The sequence below is a fragment of the Sabethes cyaneus genome, chromosome 1 (genome assembly GCF_943734655.1).
Source record: "Sabethes cyaneus chromosome 1, idSabCyanKW18_F2, whole genome shotgun sequence".
Taxonomy (NCBI): domain Eukaryota; kingdom Metazoa; phylum Arthropoda; class Insecta; order Diptera; family Culicidae; genus Sabethes; species Sabethes cyaneus.
This window is the reverse complement of record NC_071353.1, coordinates 143,899,532-143,920,065: the sequence shown is the minus strand read 5'-3', so window position 1 is coordinate 143,920,065 and position 20,534 is coordinate 143,899,532. Positions and strand designations below refer to the sequence as shown.

The following is a 20,534-nucleotide window of genomic DNA, read 5'->3' as shown; positions in this document are numbered from 1 at the left end:
TCCATACAGAGTGCACGGACATTAGCCGGTTGTTCTCTACGGGCATGAAACGTGGACAATACTTGAGGAGGACCTGTGAGTGCTCGGAGTTTTCGAGAGATGAGTGTTGAGAACGATTCTCGCTGCTATACAGAAGGACGGAGTGTGGCGCCGGAGGATGAACCATGAACTTGGACAACTCTGCTGCGAACTCAAAGGTGACAATAGCCGCAAGAATATGATAGGCAGGGAATACTGCAAGAATTGCCAGTTTACTTGTGGATCGAGGCGATCAATGCGCTTATTGCTACCTTCTTCGATAGTAAATCGAACCATTTTAAGAAGCTTTCAACAGGTGGTCATGCAAACCCTTGGGCGATGCTTATCGAATCATGCGGAAAGCCATTGCAGAATTGCTATACCGGATAAGAGTCATATCTGAATCTCTGTGATAGAATTATAACCAGTTGCTTCCAAAGGGAAGTGCTGGTTTACGATCAATATTGCGGTAGGGGTTCCGCATGGTTGCACTTTTGGACCAACGTTGCTTTGAAGCGCGATGTACAACGTGGGCGGTCTTGGTAAAGTTTCCCAAAGGTGCGAATAAAAACGGACATAATTCTGGTTGTCGACGGAATTCTTTACTATTGCATAGATTGCTACAAAAACTTTCCTCTCTTTACTTTTCGAGACACGATAAGGCGGAGAGCGTCTTTCGAATTTTCTTTCAAATTTACTTGCCAAACAACAACCTGCTATACATTAAATACATAATCGTATATCAAATTTATTCCGTTCTTGTCTTACATCGTTTGTCTAAATCAACAGCCAGTCACCATTTCTCTGTTTTCTATCCGGTGATCCAGCCAATATTGAGATAATCTGATACCCTTAACTTTTTCCATTTTGTTTTTTTTTATTTGCAGTTTTGCTTAAGTGTATTTTAGAGTAGAGTAGTGTTTTGTTTTGTTCGGAAGGATGTTTCGATCCCTAAATAAGTAGGTCTTCTTCTTTGTTTGTCCAGGATCGTTCGCCGAAACCAATGCAAAAAAAATCACTTCAATTAATCCTACAGTTTTGTTAACAATTTGTTTGCCACCATCCTATGAAATGATAGTCTCGTACGTTTTTTTCTTTTTTCTTCTAAATTTATATCCTAGCAGTAGTAGTCTGCAGTAAGATTTATCCTCGTTTTTTTAAAGTTGTTTTTCTCTCCGTTGATTTGTTTGTCAAAAGAAAAAATCGTTCGTCACAAAAAAAAAAATAAGTTGAAGGTTGAAGTTAACAGCGAGAGAAAACACAACTAATAAGTTAAATCTATTTACAATAGCCGCTTTTAACAGTGTAGAGCGTTATCAAAATGAGTTTTTTTTTCTTCTGTCGCTAGTTTTGGATTGAAATTTTTTAACCAGTAAATTAGATAGAAAATTTAACTGCAGCTCCTATTCTCTCCTGCACCCTAACTCTCCTCTCCTGTTCCCATAGTAGTTGTTCCGTAGGTAAAAGTTTCACTTGTCCTATGCTAATATAATACGGGGAAAAAATAGTAACGATAACATTTCTAGGGAGTGGAAAGGTTACAAAACATGAAATGAAGAGGTAAAGTATTTACACTTGTTTCAGTGGATAGGGGGAAAAAAGCAGACGAAAAAGCGTCACACGGCCGACGGTCCTGTGACGTTTGAAAATTTGGCTACTTATTGCAGAGATGCATCAGAGAGAGAGAGTGGATTAGTCTAAAAAGCTAGATGGGAAGTTTGCGATAGGATTTATAGTATTTACACAACCATCGTTTTGAGCAAATATGTTTACAGTTACAGAACAGCGCGGGGTGGAAGGTTGGAAAAAGTCTCTCAAAACGCTCCAAGAGGCAGGTCACTGATTTAGGTTATTTAATTGCAGGAAAAATTAATTTAGATTAACAGGATAGAACTTTCAGTCACGTGACGCGAGTGAAGGTAGAGAACCCGCATCCAGGAAATATTTTGGAGCTTTTGATTGGAAATTAAAAACAAAGCAAGGCATTGAAAGAGTAGAAGTGGAAGCACAGAATAACATACAATAAAAAAATATATTACAATTACAAACACAGATTTCCTTTTTCCAGCCTTATACAATTTGTTGTTTCATTCCACTATCTTTTTTTTTGAATAGTTATCCGATATTCGCGTTAATAGGCATAATAGGTAGTATTCTGTTGAACTAGTACGCACACCCTCGTCTGTTTTTATTGCTTTGAAATCCAACCTCCCCTATTAAAAAAAGGTGGCTCGGCTCGAGCTTGTCGGACCCGAACCGTTTCAAACACACAAACACATAGAACTTTTTTGTTTTGTTTCGTTGTTTAAACTAGTGAGGATTTGACTGGTTTCGTTTTTTTCTTTTTTGATCGAGCGAGAAAAACTAAGAGTAAAATTTCAGCTAGTGCGTTTTTTCTGGGGGCGTGAACTGGGCGTGATGATACGATTTTACGCGAAATGATGGAGAAGTATGTGGGGGTGGGGGAGGTGTTGTGATCGCGTGTGTGTGTGTGAGTGAGTGTGTGAGCGAGCGAGGATCTCTGCCTTAGATGAGTGACGTAATCAGGCGTGCTTTGAAGTTGACTACCCGTTCACTGGTTTGGGCGATTCGCTGGAAAAACAAAAACAAAACATTATTATTTATCTTAATTTGAAGGTTAAGTCGGAAAAAAGTATGTACCAAAATCAGATCTTGTATCAGATTGGAGAGGCCACGGTTGGCGAGCACAAACAGGCGGGTCACCGGTCCGGGGATGCCTTCGGTGTAACCGTCACCTTTGCCGAGGTCATGGTCGTCGTCCGGCGAGTTGGCCTTCTCGTCGCTCTGTTCGGTTCCGGAGCTACCCGAGATGAGCTAGGAGGTTTTAACGGAGGGGGGAAAAACAAATGAACTTTTTCGATTAGTTTAGGATGCGAAATTGCGGGCAGAATCACAAACAAACAGCAAACAAATTTTGACAGTTTTGAGAGAAGGGTTAGCTACAAAACGAATTGGTTAATCTCTCGGCTGAGTGTGGTTAGAACCGGGACTGGTTGTTGTGGGTTTGGTCGAAGGCGGCTGTGATGGAATGTGTTTTGTAATTACACACATACAAATCGCTTCTCACGTCAGTTTGGCCTGCGGTTTACTGGTTTACTATTGTGCGCGTAATCTCGGCGAACACTGTAACAATCGTCTGTCATTCTGTCATCTGTGGTGCTGGTCACCAGGAAAGAGGAAAACAATGGAAGGGAGAAAAGCAGCGTAAGCTATCAAGATATCAAGTTTTGTACTTTATCTAGAAAAAGATCGGATAGATTTGGTAATTGATTATTGAAGCTGAACTGAAAAGTGCTTGAGTTAATCAGCTGTCACAAAACAAAACAAAACAAAACAAAAAGAAAGCTAGAAATGTGAACAGCTAAACCACAGAATCGAGCGGATAGCGAAAAAGGTTTTTGACATTTTGACAGAGGATTATTATGGACTCGAATCGAAAACGTTCTGCGTGATTACAGTTAATGCATGACTTGTAAACTAGCGTGAAGGAGCTTTTCATTCAAGCACTTTTCAACCGGGTTAAGATTAACTAAATGACAAACTAACAAACAAAAAGAAAATAGTAAAATAGTTTGTAAATGATTAATCTACTGAAACTAAATACAGAAAAAAAAGAAAGAAAGTGGTTTTGTTAGAATTTGGTTAGTATAAGGTACTGCACAATATTAATTTTTAAGCTACTGAATCAAATCAAAATGGCAACAAAAGATGAGTAAATTTTTACCCTAAAACCATCCGAGTGAGAGTTGTTTTGTACTTGGGCAGTACTCCTACTCGGTTTATTCTGGCAACTTGAATCATATGAAATCAGTTCATATAGTTCTTAGGCCATAAATCTTTTTTAGAAATAACTATTATTGGTTGTTGGTTGGTTGGGATGTTTACACAATATTAGAATGATTGTCAAAAACGTGTAAAAGCATGATTATATAAGACTAGCTGTAACCCGCGTGCGTCGCCTCGCGTCTAATTGAGAGCGATTCGGAGGTACGCTATGTAACTCATTGAGATGCAACTATGTTACTTTTGCTCGTCTTGAATGCAATCTGGTATAATCGGTTTGAGTCTTTGCTTAATGCAGGCGATTCTTACCACGAAAATATGGCGTCATGTCTGGGGCCTGGTTTTGGTTACAGACAATGCTCTTATGTGTATAGATAGAAGATAGATTGGATAAATTACCTGAAGCGTGTAATGGGGTCAGAGTGAAAGTGGATCAAAGTGATAATGGGCATACCGCCAAAAAGATCCTAAAATAAAAGATTGATACTATACCACAGCGGACAGGAGTGGTCATTAAGTAATCAAATAATTCAAATTCTAGATTTGGAGAAATTTGGAAGCATCTTATATAGTTACAATAGGTTCCAAAGGCAGTTTAGGGCTATTGAGGAGTCCATCTGGGTTCAAATTCAGGTAAATTATTCAAACCTGTCTTAGCTTATCTCTGAAGAAAATGTTAAAAGAAAAATATGGACCCTTGTCGTCGTCGTTGTCGACGATCGCATAGAGCCAAGATAGCTCGTGTTGTTTCAAGAAGCCATCTCTTGAGCCACTTTCAGGTCGTGATTATCCCAGTCGTCTCAGAAGTTACAAATCACTTGTGACGGTAAGGTTGTTGAAGAGAACCCTTTTTGTTGCATTGTTGTCCGGCATTCTTTCGACATGTCCGGCCTACCGACCGACTTTCACCTATTGTACAACGGGAATCTCTGCAGGCAATGCCTGTAGCTTATGATTTATATACCTCGGCCACACTCCGCTTTCAGTTTATATTCCGCCAAATATTATCCGAAGCACTTTTCGCTCGAACACGGCAAGGCATGTAGCTATGTCCTCCTGTCAATATCTTGTAACCAATCATTTAATAATAATAAGCGGCGTGTCCCGATTTTCTGCTTGAATGTGTTACTGTCTCCTTGCTAGTGCTGGCATCCATCTACCACTTCTGGTTCATTGCCGTCAGCGGTTACCGTTACCGTTGTCGTCTCCTGTGAGCCTCTAGCTTTCATGTGTTTAGTTTACGACCCATTTGTTTTTAGCTCAAATCTCCTAAACTCTATTTTCAGTTTGCCAAAGATGGTCACTGGCGCTGCAAAATTTCCAACTATAATACCTTGGTCATCTAGGAGGCTACGAATTTGGATATCTTGACTAAAAATCATGCTTCTAGTTTCGATGCCCACTTTTCGGAGTACTCCTCCAGTGCTGATACTAAATAACATACAGCATAGCCTGCAACGTTGTCACAAACCTATGCGCCATTCGAAGGGACTCGAGAGTGCCCTCGTATAAAGGTAAAATGCACTGAACATCTCACTTACTCCAGGATAGTTTCGATCAGTCGCGTTAGTTTATCCGGAAAACCTTTCTTATGCTATGTTTGCCACAGCTCTTTGCGTTCGATTGTATCGTATGCTGCCTTCAAACCCACAAAAGGCTTCGGATGACGGTGGTAACTTTTAAGTTGTATATGTGCCATCACTCTAGCATACTGACATCATTGTATGACATCGTACATCAACATCACATGCATACATTCTTTCAGATGGTTGCGATCATTAACACTTATAAGCAGTAGTAACTTCTTTGGGATCAGAGATGGCGTTAGTAGTATCATCCTTTGTTGTGTATATGCGAACCTCCTTCTAAGCCCAGTCTTGAGTTCTGGAGTCTTCGAAATAATGCAATGAAGTGCCGTTGCACTGCTATTCCTTACCATGCTTCTTGAGTTCTGCCGGGAGTCGGTCGTTTCCGGCAGCTCTATTAGTCTTCAGGCATTCTCAGGTCAACTTCCGTTCCGTCTCCTTCGGCTGTCGGTCTGCTCGCAAAGTACCTGTTATCCGTCCTTACTCGCTATCGCTCGTTTGGACCTAACTCAAAGATACTACTAGAGGTCACCTAGGATCTAGGAAAACAGTGGTCATTGCTTTCGAATGAGGGCGGCAACACCCGTGACATGATTGATTCATCTGTAAAATGTTTAAAGCAATTTGCACAATTTGCTGTACAGATTTCCGTAGCCCTGCGAAATAGTAACTTCTAGTTGTCTAATGTTCAGCCAAGGCTTGATGGCTTTGACGCGACTAATATATAGTTGACCGGTTTGAGCGCTGCGCACATATACTGCTACTGGACCATGGTCAGAGTTAATATTCGCACCCCGTAGGGAATGCATGCTCGTGATGTTACTGGCCATCTATGAGACGAAAGTTTGACATTTTTGTATTTTTAGGAATGAACCCCTTTCTTCATTGCGTATTTGCGACAAATCTATTCGGAGTCCAAGTAACACACTTTAGGTTCATTTAGTTGTAGCAACCTGATTACGACTGAAATTAGTCATAATTCGGTTACCACAACTACTTTGTAACAACCGTGCTAGTAGGGAGGTTGTTCACCCACATTGTCATTAGTTTGACTGCCGGATTATCGATTATCCGATAATTTCGTTAATCCTGCCACGGTTTAGTCGAATCAAAGGGGTCGTACTGTACAGTACGTAAGCTTTTTGTGCGGAAGTGCTGCCTGTACATTTCTGCTTGCGTAGTGAGGTTTGACAGTGTGATCGATAATGCGAGTCTGACCGTCGAGGACTTTTCGGATTTTGGAATTTTCCGTTTGACGAATTCCAATGTCCAACGTTTAAAGATTCTGAACCTTCGGAAGACTCACCGGATCCTTCAGCAGGTGGGTCATTCGGACACTTACTGTACAAATATAAGACGGTGCGAAAAAGGTGCTGATGGTGGGTTGCTATGGTGAGGAAAACTCTCATGACCTTTTGGCATGCCCGTCGTATGAACTGTGCGTTGATCAATGCTCGTTTGTAATAAGTCATTAGCACCATATGGCTTCTTTCTGTGGCGATTGAATGGATGAAAATGGGTTACCAAGTGAATTGTGTGTACACAGATACGACGAACGTCTTCGATGCTGTTGCCATTCAAGAGGTGTTGAGCGCTGCGGCACGTGCTGGCATTGTCGGCTCGTTGATAACATGGATCCATGGATATTTGACCGGAAGCAAGCATTACGTTGCTGTAGATGGTGTAAGCTTTGAACTTTACGATGTACCGCAAGGCAGTGTTTTGGGATCACTTCTGTTCATCCTGGATAAACTAGCTACAATAATGCCCTCTTATTAATTTACGCCGACGATGTGAAGCTCTTCTATCCAGCTTGCACTATTTGCTGTAGTAAGAAGATTCGCAGTAGAACTGAAACTGGAAAGCCATCTACACGAGCCTGGCAAGACTAAAATAAGAGTTCACAGGACTTATTTGGAGATCAAATAATAAATTAGAAGTGGTACAGAAATAGTATTGATAATGACACCCCCACCCTACCTCGGACCACGTTGGTTTTATATGGACATATTCTAGGAACCCGCAGGAAACTCCAGGCAAGTGGCCAGCTTCGAACGTGAATACCGTGGACCCCCGTTCGTTTGACAATGCACATAAACACGTTTGTTTGTACTGATCTAGCGTGTTTAATCTGTTTCACATTGCGTTTTCCCAACGATTAGTGTAGAAATCCAATCGGAGAATGAAATACTCGCTGCTTTCAACTGCCAACTGAATCAAACCAACAAAACAATAACAAAGAACAGGGCAGCCAGTTCACACAATTTCCAGCATATTTAGGGTTACCAGTTGTTCAAATTAAAAACCAACCCCGTTAGTTTGCATGAGGAATCGTTCAAACAAACGGGGGTCCACTGTAAAAGCTTATCGTGCGATACGTTAAATAACACTAAACATTGTAGAGTCAAAAAATTGAACACTTTCTGTAGTGTATAGCTTTTCATTGCATGCGTAAAAATTCTTGTAATTTTGGATAAAACAAGTTCAGAGTGTAACGTTTACATGTGCAAACTTTCGTCACAATCTATCTAGTGGTTATCCAGATGGCTTCCAAGCAGGAAGTGCTTTGATAAAAAATTATGGGCCCAGTCATGAAAAATCCAGGTCAGTCCTACAGGTGTATCGCGAAACAGTTGGGAATCGACCATTCGACCGTGTCCTGAGTGGTACATTTGTACAAAGAAGATTCGGACGACCCAGCGGTGAGCTGACAGTGGAAGAAAAGCGAAGACGATCGACCCCGAGAAGGCAAGGAAAATGACGTATTACTTCAAGCACATTCCGAACCTTTCGATTCGGGACGTGACCGAGAACGTCAATGCTACCGTCTGGTTCATCAAGCAGACAATAAAGCGGGCCAGACTTCATGTCTTCAAGGTGAGGAAGGCGCATAACCGAACTGATAAACAGAATACAGTGGTCAAATCCCGCGCCAGGAAGCTGTAACGCGAGTTATTGGTGCAGGCGAAATGCATCGTAATGGACGACGAGACGTACATTAAAGCGGACCCCAAGCAGATCCCCGGCCTTGGCAAGTCCCATCTGGATGTTCCGAAAAAGTTCCGGAAGAAGAAGACCTGACAAATTTGCCAAGAAGTACTTGGTATCTCAGGTATCTCGTGGTACCCACGAAGGTGACACTCTGTTTTGGCCGGATCTGGCATAGTGTCATTATACGAAACCGCTGATGGAGTGGTGCAAAGCCAACGATGTAGTTTTTGTGCCGAAGGAGGTAAATCCGCCAAATTCGTCAGAACTTCGTCCACTAGAAAAATTCTGGGCCATTCTGAGCTCCTGGAAACAGGGGCCTTCCTAAAAAGGACCAGGATTTGAAAAAAAAGTGGATGAAAGTTTGTAAGAAAGATGGTGCAGGTGTTGTACTGGGTTTGATAGGTAGCGTTAAGTCCAAGGTGCGGGCATGTAGCCTAGGAAAGGTGGGTTGACTAAACCAACTTTGCTTATTTATTCCCTGAGAGTTTCCAAAATATCCGATCTAAAATAAATTTTTGGAGATCATTTTTGTCTGTTGCATATTTTCTGCTCGAGTATGGTCATAGTACTTAGAATTCACTAGAAAATACCCAGAGTGCACCGAGCGTATGATCCAAGTGACCCTAGAGAACAGATTTGATTTCCATTGATCTAGTTTTTGATTGTAGTATGATTGAAGGTCTCGTATGACGTATTTTGATCCAAGTCACTATGTAGCCATTTTCCTTGGCGTCAACGTAATTCGAAACACATCCGGATAGCGCCAGTACCGATTAAAAGTCCTAAAAGTAGTCCAATGGGTACATGTTGCAAAAAACATCAACACTTTCTGCTATTTACATTCATTTTGGAAGTGTTATTGAAGATATTTCTTTAATTGGTGTAAGCAATCTGCCCTTTAAAACTTTACAAGGGGGTAACTCAAAAATTTCTCCAACAATTTGTTTTAAATTTGGCTCACAGGTGTAGGATGGGAACACAAACTAACTGACATTTGCTGTTTTGATGGTATATTTTTTCAAATATGTTCTGGTCAACGATCCAACTTTGATCGTCACGGATCTTCTGGACTTTGGAATTGGCAGTTTCAAGAATCCCAATGCCAAAGCAGTTGAGTCATTCGAACACTTACTGTTGAAATAAGTCACGATGCAAAACATGTGCCTTTATGATGATGGGGAAAACTCCCATGAGCTTTCTGCATACTTTCTGTGCGCTGATCAAGCGCTTCCTCAGGAAGCGCTTCATATGCCTCTTCGCAGTGTTGCTTGAAAGACGGCTTCCTGCGGCCCAATTTCCCTAACTTCTATGATGCTTTGCTATCTGACGAGTCAGAAACTGATGACCGACACGAGGGATATTCTTTTGTCATTGCTAAGAATGCTAGGAAGAGGACAGCTTCTGGTTCCTCTAAACTCCATAAGAAAGGGCTGAAGATATCGCCTTCACCCGTAGAATGGCGGATTCTAAAATATCTATGAGTAAAAATTACTTAGATAAACAGTCGATACATCAGAATAAATTGAAGACATTTATAATAAAGTCGAAAAAAATTTACTAAAAATTAGTAACCCAGAGGTGTGGTAGAAATTTTTCCAGGGTCTTTGCGACTTCAAGTCCCTCTAGGGAATTTCGGCCCTTCCAGGAGCATCAAAAAACCACGATGTTTCTTCTTTTTCTGGTAAGATTTAGTAAGTATCAGGACGTTTGAATATTGCAGATTTTGTGGGGTGGATTTCTGAAACTTTCGGCATCACTGATCTCCTTAAGCCTTTTCTTTTGACATTGTTACCCACGGCTGTTAGAGTCAGTAGGATCGTAGCAGCTGGTCCTGTACAATTGTCCTGTACACTAACAGCTGGCTGCGAAGCCGGGATCAACTCCCATATTCACTGCGATGGATTGGATATTAAGTCGAGGATGGAATAAAGCCGAGTCTTCTGCATAAAGTCTCGGTATTCCGTGGAGCTTTGAACTGCCTAAACCATTGATGAAAATCAGAAATAGTTGCGGACCTATGCTACTTCCTTGAGGAACTCCGGGATTTATTTGTACGATAATTTCTATTCCAATTTCGTATGGTTTGCTCGAGTAAAATTTCAACCAATTTTCACAGAATTTGAGGAATCGATGTGAAAACCCTAAAATTATTATCTTTCATACTCCATGAGTCAAAACCAGCTTTATTTTCGGATTCGGTTTTCATCGTAGAACAAAAAAAAGTGTTAGTTATTTTGTACGAACAGAACAAAAACATTCGATTGTTATTGGAAGTCATGCAATTAAGTAACTGTTTCTTTTTAGGCAGTCTCTACTAACAAAAAATCCAACAAAAAACTAACTACATTGGAACTTTGACTGGTTAAAGTGTAAGTAAAAAAACAAAGCAAACAAATAGATGGAGTAGGTGTCCCAAGTAACAATTTGGGTTTTATTACACTCTTATGTTGGCATTTAGGACCAAAATTTGCCATGAAAACCCTAGCCATAAAAGTACAATAAAACTTTCATTGTTGCCTGGGGATGTGTTGTGGTGTGTGGGTGAGGTTGTGTGACAACACAATTTGGAAACGAGAAAACAACGAAAATCCAGAGAAAACAAAAGTAAACAAAAAGGTAAAAAGAGAGAAACAAAAATGGAAAATTACCGCAGACTTGCTAGAAGAGCTAGAGGTGGTGGTGTAGGAAGAGCTAGAGGCGGAAAGTCGTCCTTCGTCTTGAGCGTTCTTATCGTGGTCGGTCGTCAGTGACTCCGTGCCGGCGACGACCCGGTACACGGTTCCAGCAGCGCGTGCGGCCCGGTCGGCTGTTTGCTGATCGTGAGTGAGTGAGGGTTTCGTTTCGAAGGGTTTTTTTGTTGTTTAATTTGGGGGGGTAGGGTTTTTCGGGGTTAGTGTTAGTGTGTTGTTTATGGGAAAAACAAAATTCGGTTCGAATTGTTTTTTTTTGGTTAGAATGGTTAGTTTCGCAAAAAAGGAGGGGTTTCATCACAGACAGTTCAGATGGTGGTGCATTGTCACGATTGTATTGAAATTTTTGAAAGTGTTGTCAAAAAAAGAAGAGGTTTCGAGTTCCACACAAGTGTGCATTTTGATGTGTGAGGATATATAGAACGAGAAAAGAGAAAAACAAAACAAAGTGTCAAAGTGTCATTTACTAGCTTCCCGATGCGCACGAAGTAGAAGGGACGGACGGACGGAATGGTCGTCAGCCTAAACAATCAGACAATCGCCAAGGTTTGGTTTCATACTTACGCGAATGATGTCGAACAGGAAGTTGCCGGAGCCTCCGGCTCCACCCGAGGAACCACCAAAGGAAAGGAACCTGTCAACAAAAATAAAGGAAAATGTATTGACACTGGAAGGGCTCAAATTGTACCCTTACTTACCTCTTGTTACGATCCTCATCGTTGCCTTCGGAGTCCAGTGAGAGCTCATCGAGGGCGGAGCTCTTGGCCGAAGATTCGGCGCCCTTCTGGTCGTCGCTGTCGGCAACCGATTGGGTCTCTTCGGCGGTCGCTCGGGCTACTCGGATCGCGTTCAGGGTGTCACTCAGTCCAGCAAGATCCAACGATTCTAGGGTGTTCTGGCCGTCCGCATTGCTAGTGATCTGATTGTTGTTGTTGTTTTGTTGATGTTGTTGTTTTGTTGTTGTGGTTTAATTTTTATCGGACGAACCAAACACCACCCGGGGGTCGAAACATAAAGGACACACAGACGACACACACACAGGTGCACACGATGGATGGAGCGCAAAACATGCACGGGGATGCGTGTGTGTGTGCATTTTTTTGGTGGTTGGTTGACGTTGAGCGGTGTGTTTTGATTTAAAGGTGTTTTTTTGTTTGTTCATTTTTGATTTCGAATTTCAGATTGGTTTTGAGGGAATGAAAAAGATGGAATGAGCATAACATGAATGCATATAGTTTTTTGATTTTTGTATCAGGTTATGTTTGTTGTAATTCGATATTAATCGAGGATTAAACAGGAAGAAATTAAAACATTAAAACAGAAGGAAAAAATGAGAGAAAAAAAACCTATGGCTTTTTTACAGAGAGACACGCACACACAAACAAACAAAGGGAAACAGCAAGAAACAATGGAAGTAGAAGAGACAGTGTTTGGAGCGCATCGGGTTGATCACGAGGGCAACTGACGACTGCATTCCGAAATGGAATAGACAGAGATACAGACAGAGAGAATTCGGGGAATGAGTGAATGGAAAATAGTGAAACAAAATAGATGGAGGACAGTGTGTAGAGAGTAGATAGGAAGAGTGAGCATTTCCCGTACAGAGTCATCTTGATGGTACGGGTTTTTTTTCGTTTTAAAAAACAGAAAATACTTCAACTAGCGGCCAACGAGCTGTTGTGGAAAATGTAAACAAAACAGAATAGAGCTAGAGTTAATTGTTGTTTTCGATGAAAAAGCAGTATGATGTTGTTGCAAGCTTGGTGGTGGTTACTGATTCAAATCTACGTCCATGATCAGACGACAGATCATGTTGAAGTTAAGCTACAAATGCGGCAGATGATGGTACAGCTCGAGCGAAACAAAACCCCAGGCAGCAATTGGGGTTTTATCGTACACTTGTAACGGTTCTACTGACCGTAATAGGAGAACAATAAAACTCCAATTGCAACTTGGGAGCACAACCAATGAGCGAAATGATGGACAGGCAGAGAGGCAAAAAATGAATGGTGGGAAAGAGCTCCGGTGAGGAGAGCTACTACTACAATAGATGTGTTGTTTGTATTCCGATGCTCTAAGTTCGGCTACTGTATTCTAGATGGCATATATCCTGATGTCTTAATGAGTAGAACTACTGCCGAGAGTTGATACTGCCACAGTCTTCCGTGAATCGTCGAGCTGTTTGTTTACAGGGCTGACTTGTAGTGTGTTTAGGTGTAGATTGGAATCCTCATACCAAGTTGAAATCGGTGCTATCTTGTGCCCGCAGCGTGGTCGTGGTGGGTGCCAGTTCGGCGCTAGAGGCGCCACTGTTGTTGATTACGGTGCTTGGTGCAACGGTTTCGCTTTGTGCCGTCGTCGTGGCTGCCACCGGCAGCGACGATGCCGCGGATGACGATGGCGACGCCGGATCCGGATCGGCGACCGCTTGGGCGGACCGTTTTCTAAGATCATTCTCGTCACTGCTTTCGGTGGTGCTGCTGGGCTTGTCGCCATCGTCACTGGCATCGTCGCTGCTCGGCGGGAAGGTTGGCAGTGATATGCTCACTTTGCTGCCAGAATTGCTCGCGCTGGAGCTGGAGCTGGAGCTACTACTCTTAGTGGCGGCATCATCGTCATCATCATCGCCGAAATCATCGTCGAAATCAACGTCGGACGTTCCGCGATTTCCGCCATTGTTACCGGCTCCGCCGCCCAAACCGCTACGCAGAATTATCGGTCCGATTGTGCGGAACAAATAGGACGTGATCATCTGGATTTTCTGATCCAGAATCTAGGGAAAATACAGGTGTGGAATCGAGTTCAGAAAAGCGCATATTTACAAAATCATAGAATTAAGATGAAAAACATAAAGCAAACGGAGATGGACGAGTACGGAAGGTGAGTGAAGGAAGGAAAGATTAATTGCGAGTTTTATGGCAAATTTGGCGAGTTGTGAGGTACTTGGTAGTGACTTTATGGTAAATGTTGTGAACAGCAATTTTCGTTGGAGGTAATGTACGAGCCTGAAAGTTCAACATCAAGATCCGGATCTACAACCTACGATCGATCTATAGGTAAGCACTGCAAATCACGACAATTGGGTGGAAAAAATGAAAGTTGTTTCCATTCTCTCGATCTCTCTGTCTGTATGAGTGTATCTCTCTCTTGTCGGTGCACTCGTTTGGTCAAAGTGCTAAGACACCAACGACGGCGACAGGCTGTCGTCCTTCGAGGGTGCTTTTGAACGGACGGACAGCCGGCCTCTAACCGGTCACTACGGTGCGATAGTGGTTTTTGATCTATTTTTTTGCCAGAGACAGAGCTTGGATACCTTCTGATATACACAACTGGTTCACAGCCTAGCCAAGCCAATGGAAACGACAAACAAAGCCTTGCGGAAGATTCAATCAGGACATTGCCTTCTATACGTAAATCATTTTTGCAAATACTGACACCCAGTGAGCAGTTTGGTCTTTTCCATAATGGGCTGTTTTCATTTTTCCGGGTGCAGAACAAAGAGGACAGGACTAGTGGCGGTGCCACTAATGAATCATTTGGAATATTTTTGCTGACGCTGATATCTAGCAACCAAAACTGACTTGCAAGTTGCAACAGACAAGTTGACAGACAGTTGCAACAGACAAGCAAGTTTTTCTATGAAAGCAGGTTCTCCATAAATAGAGTATAATCACGTATAATCTTCAGAAATAGGTATATTAATATTATAGTAAAAAACTGACGAGTTTCATTCAATTCTGCTTACATGTAGCTTTTATTCTATTTTTCATTTCTAGGGTCCTGGAACTGCGTTCTTTCTATTTTTTCGGACACCGGTTGTTGTGCACGTTTCCCATCACAAATTAATTTTGATTTCAGGAGAAATGACGACCCATTGATTCTGCAATTTTCAAAAGCAGTTTTTTGACGCAGGACTACGTCTTACGGCAAGTTTTGAGATAGGGTGTCTTTCCAAAAAATCGAAAAATGCGAGCGTCACGAAAAATGATAGGTTTTAAGCGCTAATAGCTCTGCGGTTTACTTGCACCAATCGATCGGAAAATCTTCTAATAATTGACCCAAATGAAAAGTATGGATTCTTGATGTTGAACTATTGAAAAATTGAAAATAATGAACTTATATTTTATCAGAATTCTCGCTTCGTGATTGGTTGAAAGATTCTTTGCTATGATCTAAACCTATACCAATTTGATATCTGTGCTTAGGAAGTAAACCAAAACAAGTGACAAAGTTTCCTCATTTCAAGATTTCTTAACACCGCGGTTAAACCTAGATCATTTTGATGTCCTTGCTTGGGAAGTGCGCCAGAAAGAGTCACAAAGCCCCCTCGTGCCAACAGATTTTTTACGAACGCGATTAAACCTAGTCCAATTTGATGTTTGTGTTAGGGAAGTGTGCCAGAAAAAATGACACAAGTGCGTTGTCCCAACAGATCGCAAATTCTTTACTGTGAGACGATTAAACCTAGGCGAATTTGATATCTGTGTTGGAAAAATGTGCTACAGCTGTAGTGTTCGGTTATAATATGACTCTGTATGAATAGGCATGCTTGCCGTTTCATTAGAAGTGTAGTGAAAAGATGTGCTGTTGATAAAATAGGATTGAATTGGTAAAATCCCTTCAACGTGGGGAACCATGGGTAATAAAAACAATCTTTAATTTCAGTATAAGGTAGCTGGAAAGCAATAGTTTGGATTCTTGATTTTGTTAAATTGTTTTCAAGTGCACAATCTTTTGAGAATTGAACGTATGCAATGTTACTACTTTGATAAATGTTACATACAACGCATGTAGCATGTATATATGTTGCATATAGCATGTATACATGAAGAATCGAATGATTACATGCATGAATACATGCTACTATCACTACAAAGAGACTTACGTAGTCCTGTGTCACCTATATAAGCTGTCGTGTCTTGTACACAACCCCTCTGATTTTTTATTTGAAACAAAAATGCTGTTCATGAAAATATACTCTCTGTATTCAGATTGGCAAGAAGAATGCAGTAAATACATTTCTAAAACCAGGGACTCTGTTTTGGGTCCAAAAACTGCTTCCGAACTTGGGCTTTCCGATAAAAAGTTAATCAATGACTGCTTATTTCTCCTTAAGTCCAAATACCTCCACGTCCAGTGTTTTTTAATTGACAGGACTGAGATTGGATGCAGCTGGATTATTTCCTCAATTAAAAAAAGTAAGAGTTTGTGGCTCAATCGATTTGCTCTATGACCTTGTGAGCAATCACTGACTGTATGCTCCAGGAAGAATAGAGAGAACAAAAAATCCATGCTCGTTGCAGACAAAGCAAATCAGCAGAGCAAACGCTGCACAATAAATAGCTCTTTGCTAATCGGAGGAGCTATCTTCCGAAGGAGAGTAAGAGCGTTTCTATTCCTTTCCTGTACAGTAAAGTTTGTAGTAAAACGCTGAAAATCAAAATTATCTTTAGATCATGGAAGAAACCGTGTTTTATTCTGAACTTGCTGATTGACCGATCTTACTCGGGGCCTCTATGTCTGTCAGCTACTTGTACATCTGTTCTTGTAACGAAAATTCTCATAATTCAAGAAAAAAACCCTTTTTCTTCATTTGAATGTATCTATTCTTTATCAGCTTCCCCCTCCTATTATCCCCTAACCACTCGTGAATCTGTTGATTTTTCGGTAATCCCTTTTTTATGTTTAACCTCCCCCCTTAACTCCCCGTTTAACTAGCACTGTTGTTACGAAGTTGTTATGGTAACCGAAATGTGACTAATTTCAGTCGTAATCCGGTTGCTTCAACCGGATACTTTAGGTTCATTTACTAAAGTGTGCTACAATGCACAGATTTGCACTCATACGCCATATGGAAAGTCATGGCGAATAAGATTGTGATATCCTGCCGTTCTGTCTGCGCCGAAGCTGTCAACCGACTTCGACACGACCTCCTGGCACGTTGCCATCTTTCTGTGACTGAATCTGAAACGTCAAAACACTGGTTGGGCAATCACTTCATAGAAAGTCAATACGACGGCCATTGTTGTTTAGGGTATAATATCGAAAGGTCCATCTTTGTGGGGGTACTGTCAAACTCTGTACACTAAGACAGAGTTGTCGAGAAGCTGCTCGGACACTTTCTTTCTGCGCTACTGCCAACTATACAAATAACGTATCATTAACACGCATTACACATGTCAGGCAAATCCTCTAATACGCAATAAATGCTAGGATGCCTCACATAAAATGAACAATTCTATGTGACATTATTATAGGTAAATTATAGATTATTTGCGTTGGTGGTGTAATCTTCAAATAATTGGGATATTTCATTCCATAAAAAAGTAGCCAAAATACGAATAAAAATCGAATTTATGGCACTTTTGCAATACCGGGCAATACCAATACCGTAAATTTGTTGTACAGAATTAATTTTTAAATGTCTTTTTTAAACAAATCATCATATTTCGCAACTAGTAAGAGATATAGAGTAGGGCGGGGCATAAGTGCGACGTTTGAAGTTGCCATCAATTTTCGTGAGATATAAAGAAGGACAACAACATAATATATTTCATAGTGATGCAGTAACTCAATATCTTTACATTCAACTATAAATCATCTGCGGTATTAGTGTTTTGCAAAATAAATTCTTCTTTCTTCTGATCTAGTGCCGATTCGCACTTTTACCCCACTACCGGGGCAAAAGTGCGAATACCGCGGGGCAAAAGTGCGAAGCTCGAATCCATGAAATTGGCACAAAAGTAGCTTACAAAACCATATTATCTCCAATCTGCGGTATGTTTTGGTAAGGAATATTCTCAATTTGCACCTTTTCTATTTTGCGCTGGTGTGTTGAATCCTCCGCCAGATCGAAACTTTTCCAAACGTTTGTTTTTGTTTCATCAGCGGAAAAACATTGTTTTCGTTCGGCCAGCATCTGTAAAGCACAGTTTTCTGCAGCTCTTCTATTTCTAGTATCTGTAATATAGTGCCTAAAGTTGCATATAATTAGCTATACATTTTTGCCTCGTCCATGAATCGCACTTTTGCCCCGTCCGTGAATCGCACTTTTACCCCGCTAAACGCTTGACGGAGTTAGATTCAATTACGGAAAAGCGAAATATATTTTGTAAATTCTTTTCACCGTATTTTCAAAACAGATATGTGAGTGATGTAAAACGCTGCCACAAATTTCCAACAAGTAATCTCCTCCTGTTGATATCGTATTTGCCGTATAACGAACAATTACATCAAAACCACCCTGAAATAACATTTGCACATAACTCAGCAACTATGTTTCGTAAGCAACCAAAGTTTACGTTAGATTCAAGCTGTCAAAGTAGTCATCCATTCATGCTAATGTAGTTAATTTACTCGGAGTCTGCACCGATAAATCATTGAATCGCACTTTTACCCCTCCTTACTCTATAGTTACTTTACTCAACAAAGCTGCCCATTTTAATGTGTTCTATAATCTTTCTAAATAAAAAAATTTTTGGACGTATTTAAAAAAACAAAAGTTTGTATCACCATAATAGGAGAATTTATGATCACCCTTATGGTGTAAGAAAACGCGCTGTATTTTATTGATAAACTTCTCTAAAAACACCATCGTTGAAAAGTTACGCATTTTTTACGCAATAGCAAATAAATGTGTTCTTACGGATCTAGAAGGGAATCAAGGCCCGCCCAGAATTGGTATTTTATGGTTGTGTTTGCGTTGCGTAAATCTGACAGTTTTTCCATATAATTTGACAGATTATCTATCAGATCTACGCAATCGCTACCATAAAGTACCAATTGTGGGTGGGCCTTCAGGCAAAATGAACCGTTTGTGAATTCATCACGGTACGAAAATCGATGACATTCAACTCTCCTGATGTTTTGCAAATAAATTGATGCTGTTCGAGTTTTTTGAGTTAGTTTTAATCGTTAATCGCTTTGATTAGGTTTTACTATGTGCTTAGAGGTGAATAGGGTAAATGGACTATTCTTGCATTTCGCACAGTATGGAATGGATAGAGTTTGGGTGTTTTGAGAACATAAGGTTTTATACTGATTAATTGGTTTTCACCAAGATTTTTGGCGATTATAGGGCACAATGGACTATTATCAATCGTTTGCTTATATTTTTTTACATTGGAATAGGTATCTTGCGGGTGATGTAGTGATTCTCACACAGATCAGTGTGAATATTGTAGTAATTTCACAGGGTGCATTATGATTTTCACATTGTTCAATATGAGTTTTGCAATGCACGGCCTTGCTGCAAGGCACCGCACGGGTTGCGGATAGCGAACGGCCTCCAGATCAGAGCTGCCACAAATATAGATATTTGTGCATACATAAATTTGGGACCCATCAATTATTTCAGTTGCTGTGATTTCTGACTCTACTAATGTTCCTGAATTTTAAAGTAATCCATAAACTATTTATGTTATTTAAATGATTAAATCGAGAAAATTAAATACTCCGGAGAAAACGGTAGGGTCCCAAATTTATGCATGCACAAATATCTGTATTTATGGCAGCTCTGCTCCAGAAATAGACCCAGATTGCACCAACTCGTATATCAATGTACGAAAACTATCGTAAATATCCTCTAACAAACTCGAAATCGTAACTAAAGCTGGATAAAGTGGGATCAAGTTGATTTTCTGTCATATATAATGATAATAACTGACATACATACGATTTTCAGCACAAAATCGTAGAGTAGTACGGAGCGACTCGCGCTTAATCGGACATTATCGTATATAAATACTTATATAGTCGTAACGCTCAAAATTATTCGTAATCACGTATATCGCCTCCAAAATAGTACGGATATGCCAATTTTGCGCATGAAATACGATTTATTTAGCATGTATATCTGTACGTAATGCTGATTTTTACCTTTTTTATACATATGAAAATGCTAGCTGGGGAGGTTAGGTGTGAATATACTGAATAAGCACCCCCGGACAAGCAGCAGGAGCACATTGGGGTCGGGAGATGCGTAGTGGACTCTACAAGTCTCCCCTAACGGCTTCTTGAAGGCGAGTAGGCGCCGCCATAAGCGCTTTAGCCCAGTTTGTTCTCCAGGAGGAACGGCCCAAACGGCGTCTGTACTCCAGTGGAGCGGCTGAGTTTCGAAATGTTGTGACTCGCCAGCTACACCTAAGATGGCAGCCCCGTCTGCGAGGAAAGGTAGCGCAGCCTACTTGGTAAGGCGGCCTACTGAACAACCATTGAATAACCCTGGACTCTGATTGGAAATTCGGTACATACTTGAAACGTCAGAGCCTTGGTGGAACCTGCACGAGCTGGACTACTTGCTCGAGAGCTGCACAAAACTAACGTTAAGGTGGCAGTCTTCTAAGAAGTAAGATGGCGAGACTCAGGAGAACAGGAATTCCGGGCAGCTGGTCCAACAGCTGAAGCCTCGTTCAAGTACCATATCTACTACATTGTGGCGGCGAAA

At 41.0% G+C, this 20,534-nt stretch overlaps 1 protein-coding gene across 3 annotated transcripts in view; it reads right to left on the bottom strand.

Moving 5' to 3' along the window:
* Nucleotides 1-774: 774 nt before the first annotated feature.
* The window catches only part of LOC128736312 (uncharacterized), a 66,576-nt gene continuing 46,816 nt past the window's right edge, over nt 775-20,534 (bottom strand). Inside the window, exons 4-8 of one of the 3 annotated variants that reach the window (XM_053830803.1) lie at nt 11,788-12,008; nt 11,654-11,723; nt 11,048-11,212; nt 2,680-2,853; nt 775-2,610 (exon numbers count right to left, since the gene is read on the bottom strand). In XM_053830803.1, coding sequence (XP_053686778.1) covers nt 2,545-2,610; nt 2,680-2,853; nt 11,048-11,212; nt 11,654-11,723; nt 11,788-12,008 — 696 coding nt within the window. In that variant the 3' untranslated portion in view covers nt 775-2,544. Of the gene's footprint in view, nt 2,611-2,679; nt 2,854-11,047; nt 11,213-11,653; nt 11,724-11,787; nt 13,863-20,534 lie in introns of those variants that run through there. The other 2 variants (XM_053830795.1, XM_053830789.1) reach the window with 2 other exon arrangements.